Genomic DNA, 25,636 nt, shown 5'->3' with positions numbered 1-25,636 from the left:
GCGGTAAGTATTCATGGGAGAATTTTACCAAATATTTAGAGAAGAGCTAACCCCAATTCTTCTCAAACTACTCCAAAAAATCCAAGAAGAGAGAAGATTCCCAAACTCTTTTTATGAGGCCAATATTATCCTAATTCCAATGCCAGATAAAGACACAATAAAGAAAAGAAAACTATAGGCCAATATTGCTGATGAACATAGATGCTAAAATCCTCAACAAAATATTGGCAAACTGGATCCAGCAATATGTTAAAAAGATCATACACCATGACCAGGTGGGATTCATCCCAGGGATGCAAGATTGGTACAATATATGCAAATCAATAAATGTAATACATCATATAAAAAATATGAAAAACAATACTGACATGATCATATCAATAGATGCTGACAAAGCATTTGATAAAGAACAGCACCCATCTATGATAAAAACTCAGCAAAGTAGGAATATAGGGAGCATACCTCAACATAATAAAGGACAGATATGAGAAACACACAGCCAACATTATATTCAATGGGCAAAAATTAAAAGCTTTCCCTGTAAGACCAGGCACAAGACAAGGGTGTCCACTTTCACCACTTCTATTCAACAAAGTATTGGAAGTGCCAGCCACAGAGATCAGAGAAGAAAAGAAAATAAAAGGTATCCAAATTGGAAAGGAGAAGTAAAGCTGATGCTATTTGCAGATGGTATGATACTGTACACAGAAAACCCTACAGACTCAACAAAAAAACTATTCAACCTAATAAGTAAATTGGCAAAGTATTGGGATAATAGTCAACATTCAGAAATCAAAGGTATGTTTGTACATCAACAATGAAATGTCAGAAACAGCAATTAGGAGAAAAATTCCATTTACTAAGGTAACAAGAAAAATAATATTCTTAGGAATAAACTAAGGAGGTAAAAGACATGTACTCAATTAACTATACAACACTGAAGAAGGGAATTAAAGAAGACACAAATAAATGGAAGCACATACACTGTTCATGGATGGAAGAATTAACATCATTAAAATGTCCATATCACCCAAAGCAATTTATAGATTTAATGCAATCCCTGTCAAAATACCAATGATATATTTCACAGATGTAGAACAAATATTTCAAAAATTTATATGGAACCATAAATGACCCCAAATAGCCTCAGCAATTTTGAGAAAGAACAAAGTAGGAGGGATCAAATGATATCAAACTATATTACAAAGGAAATACAGTTTCCTTTCTAATACAAAGCCACCATAATCAAAAGTTTGGTACTGGCATAAGAACAGACATATAGATCAATGAAACAGAACAGAGAGCCCAGAAATAAACCCATGTCAATACAGTGAGTTAATATTTGACAAAGGGAGCAGGAACATAAAGTGGGGTAAATATAGCTTCTTCAATAAATGGTGTTGGGAGATCCGGGCAAATACATGCAAACAAAAAAGAAACTTGACCACCAACTTACACCACACCCCAAAATACACTCAAGATGGATAAAAGACTTAAATATAAATTGTGACACCAAAAGTGTACTGGAGGAAAACATAGGCAGGAAAATTTCTGATATCCCATGCAGCAATATTTTCACCAATACATCCCCCTTAGGGCAAAGGATATAAAGGGAAGAATAAACAAATGGAACTATATCAAAATAAAAAACTTCTGCACAGCTAAAGAAAACATCAACAAAATGGAAAGGGAACCAACCATATGGGAAAACATATTTGCCAATGATACCTCAGACAAAGGTTTGATCTCCAAAATATATAAAGAACTCATACAACTCCACACCAGGAAGACAAACAATCCAATTAAAAAATGGGCAAAGGACCTGAACAGATAATTCTCCAAGGAGGACACATAGGGGACCCACAGACACATGAAAAAGTGCTCAACATCACTAGCCACTGGAGAGATGCAAATTAAAACCACAATGAAATACCATTTCAAACTGGTCAGAATGGCCATCATTAATAAACCAACAAACAACAAGTACTGGCAAGGTTGTGGAGAAAAGAGAACCCTAGTGCACTGTTGGTGGGAATGCATATTGGTGCAGCCACTGTGGAAAACAGTATGGAATTTCCTGAAAAAACTGAAGATGGAACTGTCTTTTGATCCAGTGATCCTACTGCTGGGACTATACCCTAAGATACTGAAATACCCCCAGCTGGTGTGGCTCAGTGGTTGAGTGCCAGCCTGTGAAGCAAGGGGTCGGTGGTTCAATTCCCAGTCAGGGCACATGCCTGGGTTGTGGGTCAGGTCTCCAGCAGAAGGTGCATGAGAAACAACCACACATTAATATTTCTCTCCCTCTCTTCCTCTTTAAAAATAAATAAATAAAATCTTTAAAAAAAAAGAATCCTGAAATACCAATTCAAAAGAACTTATGCACTCCAAAGTTATTTATAATAACCAAGTGCTGGAAACAGACTAAGCTCCCATCAGTAAATGAGTGGATAAAAAAACTGGTACGTTTCCACACTATGCAGCAGAAAGAAAGAAGGAACTCCTACCCTTTGCGACAGCATGGATGGAACTGGAGAGCATTATGCTAAGTGAAATAAGCCAGGTGGTGAAAGACAAATACCACGTGATCTCACCTATAAGTGGAACCTAATCAACAAAACAAACAAATGAGCAGAATAGAACCAATGACATGGAAATAAAGAACAAACTGACAGTGACCAGAGGGGACCTAGGAGGTATTTAATGGGGAGAAAGAAAGGGAAAAGGCAAGCAAAGAAACATGAATAGAGGACTCAGGGACACGGACAATGGGGGGGATTGACTGTGGAAGCGGTTGATGGTGGGGTAGAGGTAAGCCATGGGGAAAAAGGTGGGACAACTAAACTGAACAACAATAGATTAAAAAAAAAAAGAAACTAGACCACCAATTTACACCAAGTACAAAAAGAAACTCAAAATGAATAAAAGACTTAATATAAGTCGCAAAATTATAAAAATTCTACAAGAAATCATAGGCAGTAAAATCTCAAACATTTCTTAGAGCAGTATTTTTGCTGATATACCTCCAAGGGGAAGGGAAATAAGGAAAATAAATAAATGGACTCCATCCAACTAAAAAGCTTTTGCACAACAAAAAACCATCAACAAAATGAAAAGAAACCCACTGAATGGAAGAACATATTTGCCAATGATACATCTGATAAGGGGTTAATTTCCAAAATATATAAAGAACGTATACAACTCAACACCAAGAAGACAAACAACCCAATTACAAATGGTCAAAGGTCCTGAATAGACATTTCTCTTAAGAGGACAAACAGATGGCCAATCTATATGACAAAATGCTCAACATCACTAATCATCAGAGAGATGCAAATTAAACCAAAATGAGATATCACTTCACTCCTGCCAGAATGGCTATCATAAAAAAAAACAACAACAAACAGGTGCTGGCAAGGATGTGGAAAAAAGGAAACTCTTTTGCACTGTGTTGATGGGAACACAGACTGGTGTAGCCACAAACAGTGCAGAGTTTCCTCAAAAATTTAAAAATGGAACTGCCTTTTCATCCAGCAATCCCACTTCTAGGAATATAGTTTAAGAATCCAGAAACACTAATTTAAAAAATATATTCACCTCTATGTTCATTGCAGCATTATTTACAATAGCCAAGATCTAGAAATAGCCCCAGTGCCCCAATAGCCCCAGATTGGATCAGTAGATGAGTGGATAAAAAGCTATGGTACACTTATACAATGGAAGGCTATGCAGCTGTAAAAAGGAAGGAAATCTTATTTGCAACAACCTGGAGGGACATGGAGATTATTATACTAAGTGAAATAAAACAGTCAGAGAAAGACAAATACCATATGATCTCACTTACATGTGACATCTAATAAATGTAATAAACTGGTGAACAAAATAGAAACAAAAGCATGGATACATGGAACAGACTGTCAGCTGTCAGAGGGGAGGGGTATTGGGGGACCTGATGAAAGGAGGTGATAGGATTAGCCACAAAACATTTATAACACACAGACACAGAGAGCAGTGTGGTGACAGAGGTTAAGGGGCTAGGCTGAGGTGGGAAAAGAGGAAGAAAATGGGGAAGAAAAGAGACTTTGCTTGGGGGAATGAACTCATGATGCAGTCTGCAGATGATGTTTTATTGAGTTGTACAATTGAAACCTGTATGGTTTTGTGAATCAGTCACCCCAATAAATCAATTCAAAATATAAAAACAAAGAATGAAGAATAATGTTTTGAAAAAAGTTTAAAAAACAAAAAAGTGAGGTAATAACTGTAGACCAAATATGAATTTACTTACTTAATGGAATATTGTCCGCACTTAGTCCACCAAACAGGAAAAGTTTATCATCAGCTATTGGTGTTAAAGTATGCCATGATCGATGTTTAGGGTTTTCTCCATTAATTGAAATCCTGTGGCAAAGGAAAAATATAAAAATCTAGGTCTTATGTTAGTTAAAATAAAAGGTTTTCAATCACTTCAGCTCTTAAAGGGAAAAATTGCTCTCACTAGTTTAAAATTTCATGTAGGTGGGATTTTAGTAATCCTGTCACCCTGACAGGATTTACTACATTCTGACAAGATTTATTTGATCAATTTAGTCACCCTGGCTGGTGTGGCTCAGTGGATTGAGCACTGGCCTGTAAACCAAGGGGTTACTGGTTCGATTCCCAGTCAAGGGCACATGCCTGGGTTGCAGGCCAGGTCCCCACTAGGGGGCATGCAAGAGACAACCACACACTGATGTCTCTCTCCCTCTTTCTTCCACCCTTCCCCTGCCTAAAAATAAATAAATAAAATATTGTAAAAAAATAATACATTCTAAAATTCTTAGTTGAGTTTATAAATCTTTCCACTTAGTGTCTATTCTATCTGGTCATAGAATGCAGATTAAAAATTAATTCCTAGTTAATTCACAATGCTGAGTATGCTCGGCATCATTCTTGTTGGTAATCAGTAAAACTTCAAGTTTTTCAACATAACTATTTTCATGTTTATAACTCTTAACTGTTGTTTCATGTTTAATTTTGTGTTTTCAGCAGATTTCCTCAATGAAATTATGGGATTTTGCTGTTGTTTCTACTTTGGTCAATTTATTGTAGAATTTCCCAAACCATTATCTTCATCTGAAAATTCTAACTACTTTAGCTTCAAAATAAAAGCATACAAGCCATTTCAGATCCAGGGAAAAAAATTCTAAAGATTTCAAACAAATGCTGTTTTTATTCCTTAAAAGACAGAAACACAAGTAAAAACATAGGCACAAACATGCTTTAACTAACTTAGAGGGTAAGAAGGCACCATTCCCCAGCATTCTGGAATGCTGCAGAATGACACAGGCCATTTGTAGAAAATATAATTTTTTTCCAAACTGGAAATATTTTTATTGACTATAAAAATATTTTGGTTAGAAAACATTCAACAGCCACAAAAATATTTTTTAATTTATTTATTTTTAGAGAGGGGAAGGGAGGGAGAAAGAAAGGGAAAGAAACATCACTGGGTGGTTGCCTCTTGCACATCTCACACTTGGGAACCCAGCCTGCAACCCAGGCAAGTACCCTGACTGGGAATCAAACCAGCGACCCTTTGGTTCACAGGAAGGTGCTCAATCCACTGAGCCACACCAGCCAGGGCCACAAAAATATTTTAATGAGAGTTATATAATCCTGTCCTCAAGCAATAAGAAATAATAACTTGGTATATATCTTTCCAGACTTGAATATACAAAGAAATATTAAAATATATCAATGGGATCATATAGTCCATTCTGTAATTTTTTTTCTTTCAACTAGTCTGTTGTAGAATATTTCCATGAAGCAGTTTCCTTTGGTAATGGAAACATCTCAGCCTTTTGGGAAAATGTACTGTGATTTAAGCAACCCCTACTTGTGGCCATGAAGGCTGACCTCAAGTTTTTATAAATAATGTTGCAACAAACATCTTTGTGTATACACACACAGAGATATACCTGTCCAATTCTTGTCTTCAGAGAAATTCTGGATCAGTGTAGAAATTCCATTTTATATTTTAAACATATTACTAGAATGCCTTTCATAAAATCTGTACTAATTTTCCACTAATTATGGAAAATTTGTACCAATACTTCCACTAATTATATTGCTGCAACCTAGCAAGCACTGATCATTTGTAATTGCTTTTATCTGATAAGTGAAAACTAGTTTTTTTTCTATTTCTTTCATAATCTATGAAATTAACATTTAAAAAATAATTTTGTCATTTGTATTTCTTCTATAAGTTGCTCATGCATGTTCTTTGTCCACTTTCCTATTGGATTATTTCTTTTTCTTACTGACTTACTTCTTGTGGCTCTTAGCCCTTTTTGTTAGACATACTATAAATATTGTGTAAAGTATATGATTGTCCAACCACTCTGTGAAACACCTGAAACTAATACAAAATAATATTAAATGTAAACTGTAACTAAAAAATAAAAATAATTAAGAAAAATTCAAAATAAAATTTAAAAATACTGTGTAGGTCAAACAAACATAAAAAAAGAAATACCATAAATACTACTTCTAGTTTATATTTTTTGTTTACATTTTCCAATTTGCCTTTTAATTTTTTGTGGTATATTTTTCTACATAGAAATAATTAATGCTTAAGTAGTTTTATCAACCCATCTTTTAATTTACGAATTTTGGGTTTAAACCATTTTTAGAAAAGCCTTTTCCATACTGAGATTTTAAAGATAATCTGTGAGATTTTAAAGATAGGCTAGCATGGCTCAGTGGATTGAGCACCTGCCTGTGAACCAAAGGGTTGTTGGTTTGATTCCCAGTCAGGGCACTTGCCTGGGTTGCAGGCCGGATTCCCAGGTGCATGGGGTGCAAGAGGTGACCACACAGTGATGTTTCTTTCCCTCTCTTTCTTCCTCCCTTCCCCTCTCTCTAAAAATAAATAAATAAATAGAATCTTTTTAAAAGATAAAGAGAAGAAATTCTTAGCTTTGAAAAAAAGATAATCTGCTATATTTTCTTCTCACACTTTTGTGCTTTTATTTTTAATGGCATTTATACTTTGGAATCATATATAGTTCTGAGTTGATCTTATTACATGAACAGCTAAATTGATAGCTAAATATATGTATTCTACTGCTAAATATACTCATAAATTATGAGCCATAAATAAAATCTGACTTTTATCCACTCCATATCTGCTCACCTGTGATGACCACATTAAATAGTTACTTCACTTCTACTGACCAGTATACATAGTACAAAACCAGTACTTTTACATAATCAATTTTCAACAGCTAGTATTCTCATGTTTTATATAGTTTTGTTAAAGAGCAAACTCTATTTAAATCTATATATTCCTGCTTAGACATATAATCTGAAGGGAAAAAAATAATAGTTCAGTTTTAGAAACCAAAATTTGGATTATGGTGCACCCATATACACATAGAGAAATGCCTATAGGTAAAAACAAACAAATTACATACTTACCTTCCAGACCAAGTCCAGGTATCTAAGTTCAGGTAATGCAAATCATTCATCCTAGTTTGCTAAAATAAAATAAAAGTGTATTAAATTGGTCAGTGTTTTACAACTTTCAAAAGGTAAAATTTTGTTTAATAAGTTTATATTATAAATAGATTATCTCCATTTTACTTAACATCATAAGTTTATATATTGAGGAACAATACTAAGCATTAATAAAATTAACATAGAGCTACCAAATTAATGTGTCAAGGGGGAAACATGTAAATGAGTTTAAACCACCAGGATTTAGATGATAACAAATTAAACTTTTCTAATAATACACTAAAGTAAAGGATTCTCATTAAAATATCATTTATAATCATCTGTGACTATTCATGTGTGGTCTGTTTGAGAAGATAAAAGTTATTGAATAGCACCATAATCTCTAGATTATTTGAATGTTCAGTTGTTCTATAAATTCAGAGAATAAGCTTTAGAAGAAGCATCACACATAAAAGGTTATTTCCATTGAAAATACTAACCAAAACACGTCCACCAAAGATATAGCCCTTATTTCCAAGAACTGCACAGGTATGCGCGGCCCGTGGCTGTGGGGGAACTCCACCCTAGAAGCAGAGATGAGAAAACGGAGCACAAAGATTTGGAACATGTGAAATGATGTCGCATGCTCATGCTCAGTATGAGAAATACATGACTGCTAAATCACTACTATCTATGGAACTCCATTAGAAAGCCTAATGTAAAAATTCACTTTAAATAAGCAATTTTCAACCTGTGTGCTACAAGAATTTTAAAACATGCAATACCTGACTATTTAGTCAGGGTCACTGACTTCTTTTCCCTTATCTTGTGAAATAAACTGACAACAGCCAATACAACAATAGCCATCCAATGTGAATGAATCAAAACTATACCTATTTTTTGTCTGATAGGCAAAAAATATAACACTTTTTGGTGTGCTGCAAAATTTTAGTAATTAGTTTGTGTGTCATGAGATGAAAAAGGTCGACTATTGCTGTTCTAAATAGTAATAATTATAGACAAATACCACAGGCATACCTCGTTTTATCAAGTTTCACTTTATTGCGCTTTGCAGATATTGCATTTTTTTACACATTGAAGGTCTGTAGCAACCTTGCACCAAGGAAGTCTATCAGTGCCATTTTTCTAACAGCATTTGCTCACTGTGTCATGTTTTGGTAAGTCTCACAGTATTTCCAACCCTTTCATTATTATTGCATTTGGTATGGTGATCTGTGATCAGTGATCTTTGATGTTACTATTGTAATTGTTTGGGGGTGCCATGAAATGCTCCCATATAACATAGTAAATTTAACAGTTGTGTGTGTTCTGACTGCTCCACCAATCAGCCATTCCCGCATTTTGTCCCTCTCCTGAGGCCTCCCTATTCTCTAAGGCAAACAATACTGAAATTAGGCCAATTAATAACTACACAATGGCCTCAAAATGTTCAAGTGAAAGGAAGAGTTGCACTCTCTCACTTTAAATCAAAAGCTAGAAACGATTCAGCTTAGTGAGGAAAGCATGTCAAAAGCTGAGACAGATCAAAAGCAGAGGGAAGGTAAAAGCTAGCCTTCTTGCACCAAACAATTAACCAAAATATGAATGAAAGGAAAAGTTCTTGAAGGAAATTAAAAGAGCTACTCCAGTAAACACATCAATGATGAGAAAGTGAAACATCCTTATTGCTAATAGTGGTCTGGATAAAGGATCAAGCCAGACCAAACATTCCTTAAGCCAAAGCTTACTCCAGAGCAAGGCCCCAGCTCTCTTCAAGTCTATAAAGGCTGAGCAAAGTGAGGAAGCTACAGAGGAAAAGTTTAAAGCTGGCAGTGGTTGGTTCATGACCTTTAAGGAAAGAATCCATCTCCAAGACATGAAAGTACAAGATGTAGCAATACGTGCTGATGTAGAAGTTGCAAGTTATCCAGAATAGCTAGATAACATAATTAATGAAGGTGGCTGCACAAACATAGATTTTCAATGTAGACAACACAGCCTTAGACTGGAAGGAGATGCAATCTAGGACTTTCCTAGCTAGAAAGAAGTCAATGCCTGGTGTCAAAGCTTCAAAGGAGAGGCTGATTCTCGTGTTAGTGGCTAATGAAGCTGGTGACGATGCTCATCACGTGATGCTCATGCTCATGATGATTTACTACCTGAAAACCTTAGACCCCTAAGAATTATGCTAAATCTACTCTATCTGTGCCCCATAAAGGGAACAACAAAGCCTGGATAACAATACATATGATTACAACATTGTTTACTGAATATTTTAAGCCCAATTTTACTGTTGAAACCTACTGCTCAGAAAAAAAATTTCAAAATATTTCTGCTCATTGACAGTACACCTGGCCACCCAAAAGCTCTGATGGAGATACGCAGTGAGATCAATGTTATTGTTTTCATGCTTCCTAACACAGCATCCACTCTGCATCCCAGGAATCAAGGAATTATTTAAGAAGTACATTCTATAAGGCTATAGTTGCCATAGATTGTGATTCCTTTGGTGGATCTGGGCAAAGTTAACTGAAAACTTTCTGGAAAGAATTCACCATTTTAGATACTGTTAAGAACCTTCATACATTATGAGAAAAGGTAAAAAAAATCAACATTAACAAGAGTTTGGAGGAACTTGACAATTCCACACTCATGAATGACTTTGAGGGGTTCAAGATTTCAGTGGAGGAAGTAAGTGCAGCTGTGGTAGAAACAGCAAGAGAATGAGAATTACAAGTGAAGCCTGAAGATGTGACTGAATTGCTGCAATCTCATGATAAAACTTGAACAGATGAGAAGTTACTTCTTGTAAAATAAATACATGAATGAAAATTTTTTAAAAAGTTACTTTTTTAAAATATATTTTGAGTATGCTATTACAGTTGTCCCATTTTCTCCCCTTCATGCCCCTCCACGCTGCACACCCTCTCCCAACCACTTTAGTTCATGTCCATGTGTCATAAGTTCTTTAGCTTCTACATTTCCCATACTATTCTTACCTTCCCCCTGTCTATTTTCTACCTACCATCTATTCTCTGTATCTTTTCCCCCTCTCTCCTCCTCCCACTCCCGTTGATAACTCTCCATGTGATCTCCATTTCTGTGGTTCTGTTCCTGTTCCAGTTGTTTGCTTAGTTTGCTTTTGTTTTTGTTTTAGGTGTGGTTGTTAATAACTGTGAGTTTGCTGTCATTTTACTGTACATGTTTTTTATCTTCTTTTTCTTAAATAAGTCCCTTCAACATTTCATATAATAAGGGCTTGGTGATGATGAACTCCTTTAACTTGACCTTATCTGAGAAGTACTTTGAACTCCTTTAACTTGACCTTATCTGAGAAGCACTTTATCTGCCCTGCCATTCTAAATGAAAGCTTTGCTGGATAGAACAATCTTGGATGTAGGCCCTTGCCTTTCATGCCTTGGAATACTTCTTCCCAGCCCCTTCTTGCCTGCAAGGTCTCTTTTGAGAAATCAGCTGACAGTCTGATGGGAACTCCTTTGTAGGTAACTATCTCCTTATCTCTTGCTGCTTTTAGGATTCTCTCCTTCATTTTTATCTTGGCTAATGTAATTATAATGTGCCTTGGTCTGTTCCTCCTTGGGTCCAACTTCTTTGGGACTCTCTGAGCTTCCTGGACTTCCTGGAAGTCTATTTTGCCAGATTGGGGAAGTTCTCCTTTATTATTTGCTCAAATAACTTTTCCATTTGTTGCTCTTCCTCTTCCCCTTCTGGTACTGTGGCAGGAAACGAAACTGCTCTCTGTAACACTTGCAAGTTTTGTCGGGACAAAAGCTGAGTAAAAGTTATTTTTAGGTAAGGAGCTGGCTAGCAGAAGTTGCTAAGTAACCATATCTCAAGGTCACTATGCCCCTGCTTCTGAATGCTTGCTTTCTGCAGCTGGTCCCCCTCCCTTTCTGCCTGTGTAACTGGAATATAAAAAGGACCCCTAACCCAGCCTTTTTGGGCTCAGAATTTGGGATTCTCCTCTGAGTCCCACTGGGTAATAAAGTTTGTGCTTTGTTATCTCCCCGTGTGTGGGTGGATTTTCCACAACAGTACCCCTATAATTCAGATGTTGGAACATTTAAAGATGTCCTGGAAGTTCCTAAGTCTCTCCTCATTTTTTTGAATTCTTGTTTCTTCATTCTTTTCTGGCTGGATGTTTCTTTCTTCCTTCTGGTCCACTCCATTGATTAGAGTCCCAGTTTCCTTCCCATCACTATTGGCTTCCTGTACATTTCCCTTCATTTCACTTAGTGTAGCCTTCATATTTTCTTCTAATTTGTGACCAAATTCAACCAATATTGTGAGCGTCCTGATCACCAGTGTTTTGAACTGTGCATCTGGTAGGTTGGCTATCTCTTCATCACTTAGTTGTATTTTTTCTGGACCTTTGATCTGTTCTTTCATTGGGGCCATTCTTTTTTTGTCTTTATGCACATGTTACATAGTGAGGGGCAGAGCCCTAGGTGTTCACCAGGACAGGGCAACCCAGTTACGATGTTGTGACGCTATTGTAGGGGAGGGGTCTGAGAGGGAACAATGGCACTTGCTCCGTTCTCTGCCGGATTTCAGTCACTTCCGCTGCTTCCCCCAAGCAAATTGGGCTCTTCTGGTGCTGATTCCCAGGTGGGTGGGCTTGTGTACATTCTGGGACCCTGTGGGTCTCTCCAATGAACTCTCTTGTGAGGCTGGGAATTTCTCCCAGCACCTCAGCCCCCATAGGTGTTTTCAATCGGTGTTTTGAGGCTTTATTTCCCTGCGCTGGGGCCCTGGGTTGTCTGTCTTGCCCCCCAGTTTCGCCTGGTTTATCTGCACACAAGTATGGGAACACCAGGTCCGCCACCTGCCTTGCACACTGCGCCCCTCCACAATCCGCTGCCTTGCTGGGTCCACCTGCTGCCCAGGGTCCGCCAGCCACTGCTTTTTTTGCCCTGACCCCTCACCGCCCAGCCGCCCGACTCTGCCCCTCCTGTCGGTCTGGATGAATGTGTCTACTTTAACTCCTTGTCAGACTCCATACAGTTCTATTTCCTGTCAGTACTGGTTGCTTTTTTGTTTCTAAATTTTTGTTGTCCTTATTGTGCGAGGAGGCACAGTGTGACTACCTACGCCTCCATCTTGGCCAGAAGTAAAAAAAAAAAAAAAAGAAGTTATTTCTTATGGACGAACAAACAAAGTGGTTTCTAAAGATGAAATCTCCTGGTAAAGATGCTGTGAAGATCATTGAAATGACAACAAAGGATTTAGGATATTACATAAACTTAGTTGATAAAGGAGTGAAAAGGTTTGAGAGGACTGACTGCAATTTTGAAAGAATTTCTATTCCGGGTAAAATGAAATCAAACAGCATTCTATGCTACAGAGAAAGTGTTCACAAAAGTAAGAGTCAACTGATGTGACAAACTTCACTGTTGCCTTATTTTAACAAACTACCACAGCCACCCAACCTACAGCAACCACTACCCTGATCAGTCAGTAGTCACCAATATTCAGGCAAGACCTTCTACCAGCAAAAGATTATGACTTCTGGAAGGATCACATGAAGTTAGCTTTTTTGGCAGTAAAGTAGTTTTTAATCAAGGTATTTTTAGATATAAAGTATTTCTAGACATAATGTTATTGTACACTTAATATACAACCATATAGAGTAAACATAATGTTATTTGTTCCAGAAAACAGAAAAATTTGTGTGACTCACTTTATTGTGATGTTCACTTTATTGCAGTTGTCTGAAACCAAACCTGCATTACCTCTGAGGTATGACTATACTCTTTAAGGATGAAGTTTATTCTCCCCAATCTTTACTTTTAAGCGTTTTTCTTAAATGCTTGACACCATTTAGCAAAATAAGATTTTACGTAAATTTTAGCTTAAAATATAAGGATTTTAAAATGATATTTTAAAAGATTCTCTTTCTCCCCTCCTCCTTCCCTCCCTCCCTCCCTTTGTCTCTCTCTCTCTCACACATACACATACACACACTCACAGAGTTAAAATTGTAAGTGAGCAGAACATAGTGTGATGATTTCAAAGACTCTAATAAATCTGTCCTACAGAACTCTTGGTGCTTCAAATTCCACAATAAGAACTTCATCTTTTGTCTTAAGCCAAACAGTGCTTTATTGCTTACTAAAACTCTTCACATTAACTGATAATACTTCTCTATACATTACTTTGAATAGCAGATCTTTTCTTCAGAGAAGTTGTGTATTGGTGGGAAAAGAGAGTATAATGGAGTAGATGAATACAATTTGAAGGAAAAATTTTCTGCATAATTTTCATGTGTTCATGGTGGGTATATATTTGTGTATATATTTCACTTCAAGTTCTGAAAGAACCCAACATTTTCAGCTCATTGATTACTAAATGTGGGCATAGGAAACTTAAGCCCTACATCTAATATCATAATTCCCTAGACTTCTCAGGTTTACTTGAGTAACTGTGCTGATGTCTACATGGTTAGAAATAATTCAGATATTACCTATATAATACTTAAATAAATGAGAGAGAACTATTTCAGTTGTGGTTCCCAGTCTTTCCAGAAAAACAAAATTTTCATTATTACCCCACCTCTGTTCTGAAATTTGGAATAATTCTTCTACTATAAACAAACTTATTGTGAAATAAATATGAAATTTCTCCTTTAACTTATACAACATATCTAATAGCCAACCAATGTTTCTGAATAAACTGTGTCCATACATCTTCAAACAAAACAAAAAAAAAATGATGTGTGTTAGTCTGTGTGCCTAACTGCATCAGTAATGCTCAATGTTTATTAGGTTGTTTGAAATGCTGAAAGTAACTCAAAGATCCCTGATACTACTATATTGCTCTTACAGAGGTAAAAATCTCATGTAGGAAAACATGTTCAACCTTCCACTTTACAGATGACACACTAAATGGTTTGTCTAAAGCACACTGGTCTTTCCTGATACAATTCGAATGCAAATTTAGTTTTTTCAACTTCAACATTGATAACTGTTCATCTCTACTATGTTGCTTGTCATTTTGATACAAATATTTGGGAATAATGAAGTAATTTAAGAATGTCTCTAAAAAATAAAGAGAACAGATTTCAGCTCTAACCATGTTGGAAAAACTTTCAGGTATAATATAAATAATATAAGAATTTGTTTGAAGACACTATCAAGGAAATTACAGTGAAAATACTCAAGGACTACCTAAAATTGCATTATCTGCAGATGTCCTGTGCAGAAGTCATGTGCTTCTGTTGGCACAGAAGGAGGGGAAGGAGATAGATTAAGGTAAAGAGGGAGAGGAGGGAGAGGAGTCAGAGGAGTCAGAAAAAGACTTAAAGCCAAGGAACTAATTATAAGCAACCTCAGTGGCCTCACCCAGGTGTAGTGGATAAATATTCAGGAGGGATACCTCGGGAGCCAGGAGTCCTAGCCGTACACCAGGCCTCCCAGCCTAGGGTTCCAAAGGCAGGAAGATAAGACCCCACAAGTTCTGGCCTCAAAAAACAGTGGGGATTAAACAGTGGAAGAAACTTCTGGAGCCCCAAGCAGTTCCTCTTAAAGAACCTACACATGTTCTAACCTAACTCACCTAGTCAGACTCAATCCCATTAGGGTAGCAGGTTGAAAGCCACCACTGGGATACTGGGAGCAACTGAACTATTGGGCATCAAGGTAAGCAGAGGCCATTGTCCCTTTTCAAAACCCTCTCCCCATCAGGCAGGCAAGCTGGTACCATATCTGAGACTCCATCAACCAGGATAACACTGTTTGACCCACCTTGGAGATCCCCAGAGGCTCTGCCCCACCCAACTTATGGGCCACCCATGCTGTTTTCCCATAAGAATAGCTGGTCTTTGCTCAAGCTTCACAGCTTCCTAAATTCTCACAAACAAGCAACACCTGGCTTCAATGCAGCAGCCAGTCTAGATTCACAGCTTGGATTCACATGGGAATCTCCAAGCCCAACATAAGTAGCAACCATCTCCGATTGCTTTATAGCTCAGGCAGGTGCCCAAGGCAAAACACAGGTTGGGGCACACCTCGGCCTGTGCCACCCAGGAAACCCGAAAGCCAACACACCTGGTGGACAGCTACAGACCAAGTCAGAGCACCACCACCCTGTCCCTGCACATCTGATCCTCATTGGGGGCAAGAGGTTGGTGGTCTGTGGTCACAGACAGTCCTTGCAGCTGACTGGCCTGGGTAAAATAAATCCCTCCCACTGATCTCCCAACTATAACCAAGGCTCAACTACAAGAGGAGAGTGTACTCAGACCATACAAAGGGTGCACCTCGAATACCCAGCTTGGGTGATAGGGGAGGCTGTGCCACTGGTTCCTATAAGACACCTACTACATTAGGCCATACTACCAAGACAGGGAGTCAAAGCAGCTCTACCTAATTCATAGATACAAACACAGGGAGACTCCCAAAATGAGGAGACAAAGAAACATGGTCCAAATGAAGGAACAGTTCAACACCCCAGAAAAAGAACTAAACAAAAGGGAGGTAAGCAATCTATCAGATGCAGAGTTCAAACCACTGGTTATAAGGATGCTCAAGGAACTTAGTAAGGACCTCAACAACATAAAAAGTTCCATTCAACCCCTGGCTGGTACAGCTTAGTGGATTGAGTGCTGGCCTGCAAACCAAAGGATCACTGGTTTGATTCCCAGTCAGGGAACATGCCTGGGTTGTGGGCCAGGTCCCCAGTGGGGGCTATGTGAGAGACAACCACACACTGATGCTTCTCTCCCTCTCTCCCTCCTTTCCCCTCTCCCTAAAAATAAATAAATAAAATCTTTTTAAAAAATCCAGTCAGAAATTAAGGATACACTAATTGAAACAAAGAACAATTTACAGCAAAACCACATTAGAGGAGATGAACAAATCAAAACTCCAGAAAAAGAGCTAAACAAAAGGGAGATAAGCAATCTATCAGATGCAGAGTTAAAAAAACACTTATAAGAATGATCAAGGAACTTAATGAAGACCTCAGCAACATAAAAAAGATCTAGTTAGAAATGAAGCGTACCCTAATTGAGATAAATAACAATTTACAGGGGAAAACTGTAGATTGTTGGATGAAGGCAATGATCAAATCAATTATTTGGAACATAAAGAAGCAGAAAACAATCAATCAGAACAAGAAGAAAAAAGAATTCAAAAAAATGAGTGTAGTGTAAGCAGCCTCTGGGACAACTTCAAGAGGTCCAACATTCACATTATAGGGGTGCCAGAAGGAGAAGAGAAAGAGCAAGAATTTGGAAATCTATTTGAAAAAATAATGAGAGAAAACGTCCCTAACTTGTTAAGGAAATACATATATAAGTCCAGGAAGCACAGAGAGTCCCCAAACAAGATAGACCCAAAGAGGCCCACTCCAAGACACATCATAATTAAAATGACAATGTTTAAATACAAAGAGAGAATCTTAAAAGTAGCAAGACAAAAGAAGTTAGTTATTTACAGGGGAGTTCCGATAAGACTTTCAGCTTATTTCTTAAAAGAAACTTTGCAGGCTAGAACGTGTAGGCCATGAAGTCCAGTAGCTATAAAAAATGTAGATTGGCAAGAAATAGTCAAAGTCATAAAAAGCAGGTACCTACATCCAAGATTGTTCTATCCAGCAAAGCTATCACTTAGAATTGAAGGGCAGATAAAGAGATTCTCAGACAAGAAAAAACTAAAGGAGTTCAATATCACCAAACCATTATTATGTGAAATGTTAAAGGGACTTATTTAGAAAAAGAAGATCAAAACTATGAACAATAAATGGCCAAAATACATATATAACAACAACTAAAGTTAAAAAACAAACTAAGAAAACAAGAACAGAGACAGAATCATGGATACAATTTTGACGGTTACCAAATGGCAGAGGGGTGTGGGGTAATAGGTGAAGAGGTGAGGAGACTAAGAAGTACAAATAGGTAGTTATGGAATAGCCATGGGGATGTAAAGTACAGTGTAGGAAATGGAGTAGCCAAAGAACTTATACGCATGACCCATGGACATGAACAATGGTGGGGGGACTGGCTGAGGGAGTGGAGGGTGCGGTGTGGATTGGGGTAAAGGAGGAAAAATCAGGACAACTGTAATAGCATAATCAATAAAATATAATTTAAAAAATAAAAGACACAAATCTTAAAATTCAAATGCTGACTAAAAGAAAATTTATTCAACAAGTATAAATGGCTGACAGTTGATCAGTTCTAAAAGTAGAAATGGGGTGAAGAAGGCAGAAGGGCAATGGAAACCTGAAATTCACGGCTTAGACAAAGAGGAGGCTAAGAAGGGTCTTACTTTGTAACACTAGTTCACAGGGAACCTCCCATCACTTCCATCAGCAGTAGTTGGACTATACGGAATTTCAGTCACGTGTGCACATTAGCAGACAATTTTGTTTTTTCCTGTTTAACACTCAATTCTACACAATTCTGGTGAGTTTATCAGTCACAGTACCCTGTTTTCCAAGGGGTAGACCTGGCCAATCATCCTCTTGGCAACAGAAACAGATGTGAAGAGTAGGAACATGCCTGCATAGAGCCAGAGTCCTTTTCTAGAACTAAAATGTAAGCACTGAAATAATACAGCACCAGTAGAAAGAACTGCTTCGGTAGCCAGGATCATATTCACACCTAAATAAGCCAACCAGTCTGCAGCACACAGAATGAAACTAGCACACCATGAGAAATAGAAAGAAGCAGGCAAAGAAAGATGGAAAATAATGGTGTTGACTAACTTGCTCCAGTTCCTGAGTTCCTGGGCCCTGAAGCACTTCCTTCTACTGATTGAGCTCCACAATACAGTTTCCAGCTATGTGAGAATTCACTACTGCTTAAAGTAATCTGATTCCTGTTGGTTCACTAGCACATGAAAGAATTAATCATGTATTTTTACCAAGCTACAACTGCATGTAGCCCTGATCTCAAAGGTTTCTGAAACATGGACTTTTAGAAATTCTGAATTTGGCTATAAAAGGACTTTTTTACAAGAACCTTCCTTAAATCAGGGCATCATAGTAGCGAGTAAACAATGATGATGGCATCTCTTTACAAGATTTTTTTAGAAAACCCTTAGCTAACCTGGAGAAAAACATCATTAGTGACAGTACTCAAGAGAAACCCTATGTATGTGATTACAAACTCAATTATTAAAATCCAAATAACATAGTAAAAACATATATTTTAAATGTGCCAAGAATTATATAAATATAAAGGTAATGATTTATAATACTTACTTTAATTTCTGGTTGAAGCCAACTCTTTGTCTTTGTGTCAAATACATGAACATCATTATGCCATCCCCAGAATATCTGCTCTTCCTAAAACAAAATTTTTAAAAATATTTAAAAGACTTTATAACTTTTAGATTGTTATAGTTTCATTGCATATTTACTGGTGAAATAATAGGCACCTTTACAAAAATGGAGTCATTACCATATTCGTAAAGCAAATGCATGCACCAGGGGTTCACAAATCCATGAGCTGGTTCTTTGAAAAGATAAACAAAATCAACAAGCCTTAAACTGGACTCATAAAGAAAAAAAGAGAGATGACCCGAATAAATAAAATCAGAAATGAAAGAGGCAAAATTATGACCAATAACACTGAAATACAAAGAATCATAGGAAATTACTACAACTATATGCCAAGAAATATGAAAACTTGGGTGAAATGGATATATCTAGAAACATATAATCCTCCATTAATGAGTCAAGAAGAAGCAGAAAACCTGAATAAACTGATATCAGCTAGTGAAATTGAAGCAGTAATCAAAAAACTACCGGTACACGAAGCCCTGGGCTGGACGGATTCACAGGAGAATTTTACAAAACATTTAGAGAAGAGCTAACCCCAATACTTCTCAAACTATTCCAAAAAATCCAAGAAGAGGGAAGTCTCCCAATTTTTTATGAAACCAGTATTATCCTAATTCCAAAATGAGATAAAGACACAATAAAGAAAGAAAACTTCAGGCCAATATTGCTGATGGACATAGATGCTACAATCCTCTACAAAATATTGACAATCCAGATCCAGCAATACATTAAAATATCACACACCATGACCAAGTGGCATTCATACCAAGGATGCAAGGATGGTACAATATACGCAAATCAATAAATGTAATACAGCACATAAACAGTATGAAAGACAAAAACCATTTGATCATATCAATAGATGCTGAGAAAGCATTTGATAAAGAATAGCACCCATTTATGATAAAAATGATCAGCAAAGTGGGAGTACAGGGAGCATACATCAATACAATAAAGGCCATATACAAGAAACCTACAGACAACATCATACTCAATGGGCAAAAACTAAAATCTTGCCCTGGCTAGTGTAGCTCAGTGGACTGAGTACGGCCTGCAAACCAAAGGGTTGCTAGTTTGACTCCTAGTCAGGGCACATGTCTCATCTCCAGACCAGTTTCCCAGTGGAAGCCATGCAAGAGGCAACCACATATTGATGTGTCTCTTCCTCACTTTCTCCCTCCTTTCCCCTCTCTCTAAATGTAAATGAATAAATAAAATCTTAAAAAAAAAACTAAAATCTTTCCCCCTAAGATCAGGCACAAGACAAAGATGATCACATTCACCACTTCTATCCAACATAGTATTGGAAGTTCTAGCCACAGAGATCAGAGAAGAAAAGAAAAGAAAAGGTATCCAAATTGGAAAGAAGTAAAGCTGTCACTGTTTGCAGATGGTATGATACTGTACACAGAAAACCCTACAGACTCAACAAAAAAAAAAACTATTCAACCTAATAAATGAATTTGGTAAAACCACAGGATACAAAGTCAACATTCAGAAATCAAAGGCATTTTTGTACACTAACAATGAAATGTCTGAAACAGCAATTAGGAGAAAAATTCCATTTACTAAGACAAGAAAAACAAAATTGTTAGGAATAAACTTAACTAAGGAGGTAAAAGACATGTACTCAAATAACTATACAACACTGAAGAAGGAAATTAAGGAAGATACAAATAAATGGAAGCACATACACTGTTCATGGATGGAAGAATTAACATCATTAAAACATCCATACTACCCAAAGCAATCTATAGATTCAACGCAATCCCTGTCAAAATACCAATGATATATTTCACAGATGTAGAACAAATATTTCAAAAATTTATATGGAACCAAATAACCTCAGCATTTTTTAGAAAGAACAAAGTAAGAGGGATCAAATGATATCAAACTATATTACAAAGGAAATACAGTTTCCTTTCTAATACAAAGCCACTGTAATCAAAAGTTTGGTACTGGCATAAGAACAGACATATAGATCAATGAAACAGAACAGAGAGCCCAGAAATAAACCCGTGTCAATACAGTGAGTTAATATTTGACAAAGGGAGCGGGAACATAAAGTGTGATAAATATAACTTCTTCAATAAATGGTGTTGGGAGATCCGGGCAAATACATACAAACAAAAAAGAAACTTGACCACCAACTTACACCACACCCCAAAATACACTCAAGATGGATAAAAGACTTAAATATAAATTGTGACACCAAAAAGTGTCCTGGAGGAAAAACATAGGCAGGAAAATTTCTGATATCCCATGCAGCAATATTTTCACCAATACATCCCCCTTAGGGCAAAGGATATAAAGGGAAGAATAAACAAATGGAACTATATCAAAATAAAAAACTTCTGCACAGCTAAAGAAAACATCAACAAAATGGAAAGGGAACCAACCATATGGGAAAACATATTTGCCAATGATACCTCAGACAAAGGTTTGATCTCCAAAATATATAAAGAACTCATACAATTCCACACCAGGAAGACAAACAATCCAATTAAAAAATGGGCAAAGGACCTGAACAGATACTTCTCCAAGGAGGACACATAGGGGACCCACAGACACATGAAAAAGTGCTCAACATCACTAGCCACTGGAGAGATGCAAATTAAAACCACAATGAAATACCATTTCAAACTGGTCAGAATGGCCATCATTAATAAACCAGCAAACAACAAGTACTGGCAAGGCTGTGGAGAAAAGAGAACCCTAGCGCACTGTTGGTGGGAATGCATATTGGTGCAGCCACTGTGGAAAACAGTATGGAATTTCCTGAAAAAACTGAAGATGGAACTGTCTTTTGATCCAGTGATCCTACTGCTGGGACTATACCCTAAGAATTCTGAAATACCAATTCAAAAAAACCTATGCACTCCAATGTTCATAGCAGTGTTATTTACAATAGCCAAGTGCTAGAACAGCCTAAGTGCCCATCAGTAAGTGAGTGTATCAAAAACCTGTGGTACATTTGCACAATGGAATACTATGCAGTAGAAAGAAAGAAGGAGCTCCTACCCTTCTCAACAGCATGGATGGAACTGGAGAGCATTACGCTAATGAAATAAGCCAGGCAGTGAAAGACAAATACTGTATGATATCTCCTATAAGGAGAACCTAATCAACAAAACAAACAAATGAGCAGAATAGAACCAGAGACATGGAAATGTAGAACAAACTGACAGTGACCAGAGGGGAGAAAAGAGGGAGTAACAGAGCAAAGAAGGGGAAGGGGTAAGTAAAGGAACATGAATAGGGGACTCATGGGCATGGCCAACGGGGGGATTAACTGCAAGAGTGTCAGGGCAGAGTAGATATGAGCAGTGGAGAAAAAGGTGGGACAACTGTAACTGAACAACAATAAATAATTTTTAAAAATTTACCAGTGGAAAAAAATCCACTGTACACCAAAAATTTCAGGACATGAGCATTAGCCTGACTGTATTAGAAGAGAAAAAAAAGATTTCACTGATGAGTAAAAATATATATAAACAATGGGAAGTTATATTTCTAAAATTATCAGTAATAATGTAAGTAGCCAAGCTTTACAGATATTTTATATTAAAAGCTAAAAAGCCATGTAACTATAGGGAGAATTAAAAAACACCCATATACAAAGAGATATATACAAAATGTGCATATACATTAGTAATGTACAATAATAGTGTATGCTAGGAAAAGGTAAAACTAAAGAGTTACTGTGCATTTTGGTGGTGAATCAATGATTTTTAAAGTTATCTTTAAAAGATTTCATTTTTATAAGTTATGACTTCTTTCATTAACAATAGTTTATTCTATAACCAATAAGAATAATTAGGAAAGGTAATATCACCACCAACTTACTCCTGTGTAAGCCCATCAGAGCTGCGTGGTTCTAGTACACATATCTAAAAGCAGGTGTATGTCAGCAAAAGCCATTCTGGTTACCTGTGAACCGAGTTTTTCTAAGTTGTGATAAAGCCTCCACTTATACAGAAGTAGGTATAAGCGATTAAATATATAAGAAAAGAAACTTCTGGTTTCCATGAAGGTGAGAGAACCTCCTCCAATTTAATCCAAAATCAAAAGAGAGAAAATAAATTTTTTCATAGTCAATTATAGCAAATAAAAATGAGAAAGAATGGGCTCATTATTTCTAAAAACTTTAAGGCAATAATAAATTAGAGGAAAATGTTAGCAGTGATTACTCTTACCCAAGATGCATCATGAACATCAAAACAGTCTTGGAGTTCATTGTGTCTCCTACACCCATAGCCACCAAAATATATTAATCTGAAAAACAAAGATAAGAACACCCTTTAGAAATTCTACTTCCACTTTGTTCATAGAAAGTTGAATGACATCATTTCTCTCACCCTAATAACCTAAACAAGCTAGTTACAGTCATGTGCTATATAAAGACATTTCAGTCAATGATGAACCACATATATGACAGTGGTCCCATAAGATTATAGTGGAGCTAAAAAATTTTCTATTACCTAGTGATGTCACAGCCATCATAATGTTGTGCAATGCACTGCTCACATGTTTATGGTAATGCTGGTAAACAAAAGTATATGCTGCCAGTTGTACAAAAGTATAGCAAATATAATTATAGTATATGATATGTGATAAGTATAGTACATAATACTTAACCATGACAGTAAATGGCAATGTTAATGGTTTACATATGTAGTAAACTTTCTATCATTATTTTAGAATATACTCTAATTATTAAAAATTAGGTTGCTATAAAATGGCTTGCTGATTTATGCCAGCAGCAGCTGCATATATCTTGTGTTTATCTACTTTGTTAATTGTATCAGGACTTCCAGCCAAGATGGAGGCATAGGTAGACATACCATGCCTCTTCCCACAATCAAAAGAAAAACAACAAATTTTAAAACAAAAAACAACCAGAACTGACAGAAAATTGAACTATATAGAAGTCTGACAACCAAGGAGTTAAAGAAGAAACATACATCCAGGCCAGTAGGAGGGGCAGAGATGCACAGCCGGGTGGAGAGGACTCGCAGCAAGGTGGCAGCTGACGGACCTCACAGTCCCACATTCGAGTGCAGATAAACCGGGAGGAACAACTAGGGATCAAGACAGACGGAGGAACCCAGGGTTCCAGGGTGTGGAAATAAAGCCTCAAAACCTTTGACTGAGAACATCTGTGGGGGTTGAGGGGTCAGTGGCAGAAACACAGCATCACAGGAAAGTTTGTTGGAGAGACCCACAGGGTCCTAGAACATACCCACTCACCCAGGAATCAGCACCAGAAGGGCCCAACTTGATTGTGGGTATCAGGCAAAGTGACTGAAAACCAGCAGAAAGCGGAACAAGCAGCACTGTTCCCTCTCAGACCCCTCCCCTACATACAGCACCACAACGTGGGTGGCCCCGCCTTGATAAACACCTAAGGTTCTGCCACTTACTATGTAACAGACACACTGAGACTCAAAAAATGACCCATATGAAAAAACAGATCAAAGCTCCAGAAAAGATACAACCAAGTGACGAAGAGACAGCCAACCTATCAGATGCACAGTTCAAAACACTGGTCATCAGGATGCTCCAGGAACTCTCTGGGTACTTCAACAGCATAAAAAAGACCCAGGCAACAATAAAAGTTGCATTATGTGAAATAAAAAAAAATCTACAGGAAACCAACAGTGACAGGAAGGAAACCAGGACTCAAATCAAGGGTTTAGAACAAAAGAAAGAAAGAAACATTCAACCAGAACAGAATGAAGAAACAAGAATTCAAAAAAAATTAGAAGAGAAGCTTGAGAACCTCCAGGACATCTTTAAATGTTCCAGCATCCGAATTGTAGGGGTGCCAGAAGGAGAAGAGGAAGACCAAGAAATTAAAAACTTATTTGAAAAAATAATGAAGAAGAACTTCTCCAATCTGACAAAGGAAATTGACTTTCAGGGAGTCCAGGATGCTCAGAGAGTCCCAAAGAAATTGGACTCAAGGAAGCACACACCAACACACATCATAATTACATTACCCAAGATTAAAGATAAGGAGAGAATCTTAAAAGCAGCAAGAGAAAAACAGAGGGTTATCTACAAAGGAGTTCCCATTAGATTATCAGCTGATTTCTCAAAAGAAACCTTTCAGGCAAGATGGAGCTGGAAAGAAGTATTCCAAGTTATGAAAGGCAAGGACCTACATCCAAGATTACTCTATCCAGCAAAGCTGTCATTTAGAATGGAAGAGCAGATAAAGTGCTGCCCAGATAAGGTCAAATCAAAGGAGTTCACCATCACCAAGCCCTTATTATAGGGAATGTTAAACGGACTTATCTAAGAAAAAGAAGATAAAAATACAAACAGTAAAATGACAACAAACTCACAACTATCAACAACTGAAGCTAAAAAAACAAAAACAAACTAATCAAATAACTAGAGCAGGAAGACATCGACAGAAATGGAGATCACATGGAAGATTATCAGCAGGGAGGGGGAAGGGTGAGAATGGAGGAAAAGGTACAGGTAACAAGAAGCATAAATGGTAGGTACAAAATAGACAGGGGATGTTAATAGTATGGGAAATGAAGAAGCCACAGTACGTATATGTATGACCCATGGACATGAACTAAAGGGGGGGAATGACGGTGGGAGGGGCGGTACAGGGCAGAGATGAAGGAAGGATAGAAAAAAATGTGACAACCATAGTAGCACAATCAATACAATATATTTTTTAAAAAAGAGAGTAAGGACCCAAATAAAATCAGAAATGAAAGAGCAGTAACAACTGATACTACAGCAATACAAAGGACTATAAGAAATTACTATAAACAACTATATATCAAGAAATTGGACAACCTGGGTGAAATGGATGTTTCTAGAA

The 25,636-nt window shown here is 37.1% G+C and overlaps 1 protein-coding gene across 1 annotated transcript in view; it reads right to left on the bottom strand.

The window, feature by feature from the left end:
* KLHDC1 (kelch domain containing 1) overlaps positions 1–25,636 on the bottom strand; it is an 87,881-nt gene that overhangs the window by 34,334 nt on the left and 27,911 nt on the right. The window contains exons 5-9 of the mRNA XM_045848442.1: positions 22,986–23,064; positions 18,709–18,792; positions 7,980–8,063; positions 7,462–7,520; positions 4,289–4,401 (exon numbers count right to left, since the gene is read on the bottom strand). Coding sequence (XP_045704398.1) covers positions 4,289–4,401; positions 7,462–7,520; positions 7,980–8,063; positions 18,709–18,792; positions 22,986–23,064 — 419 coding nt within the window. The remainder of the gene's footprint in view (positions 1–4,288; positions 4,402–7,461; positions 7,521–7,979; positions 8,064–18,708; positions 18,793–22,985; positions 23,065–25,636) is intronic.

The sequence above is a fragment of the Phyllostomus hastatus genome, unplaced genomic scaffold (assembly GCF_019186645.2).
Source record: "Phyllostomus hastatus isolate PE091 unplaced genomic scaffold, TTU_PhHast_1.1 phas_contig_62, whole genome shotgun sequence".
Classification (NCBI taxonomy): domain Eukaryota; kingdom Metazoa; phylum Chordata; class Mammalia; order Chiroptera; family Phyllostomidae; genus Phyllostomus; species Phyllostomus hastatus.
This window is presented reverse-complemented; position numbering and strand designations above follow the sequence as displayed.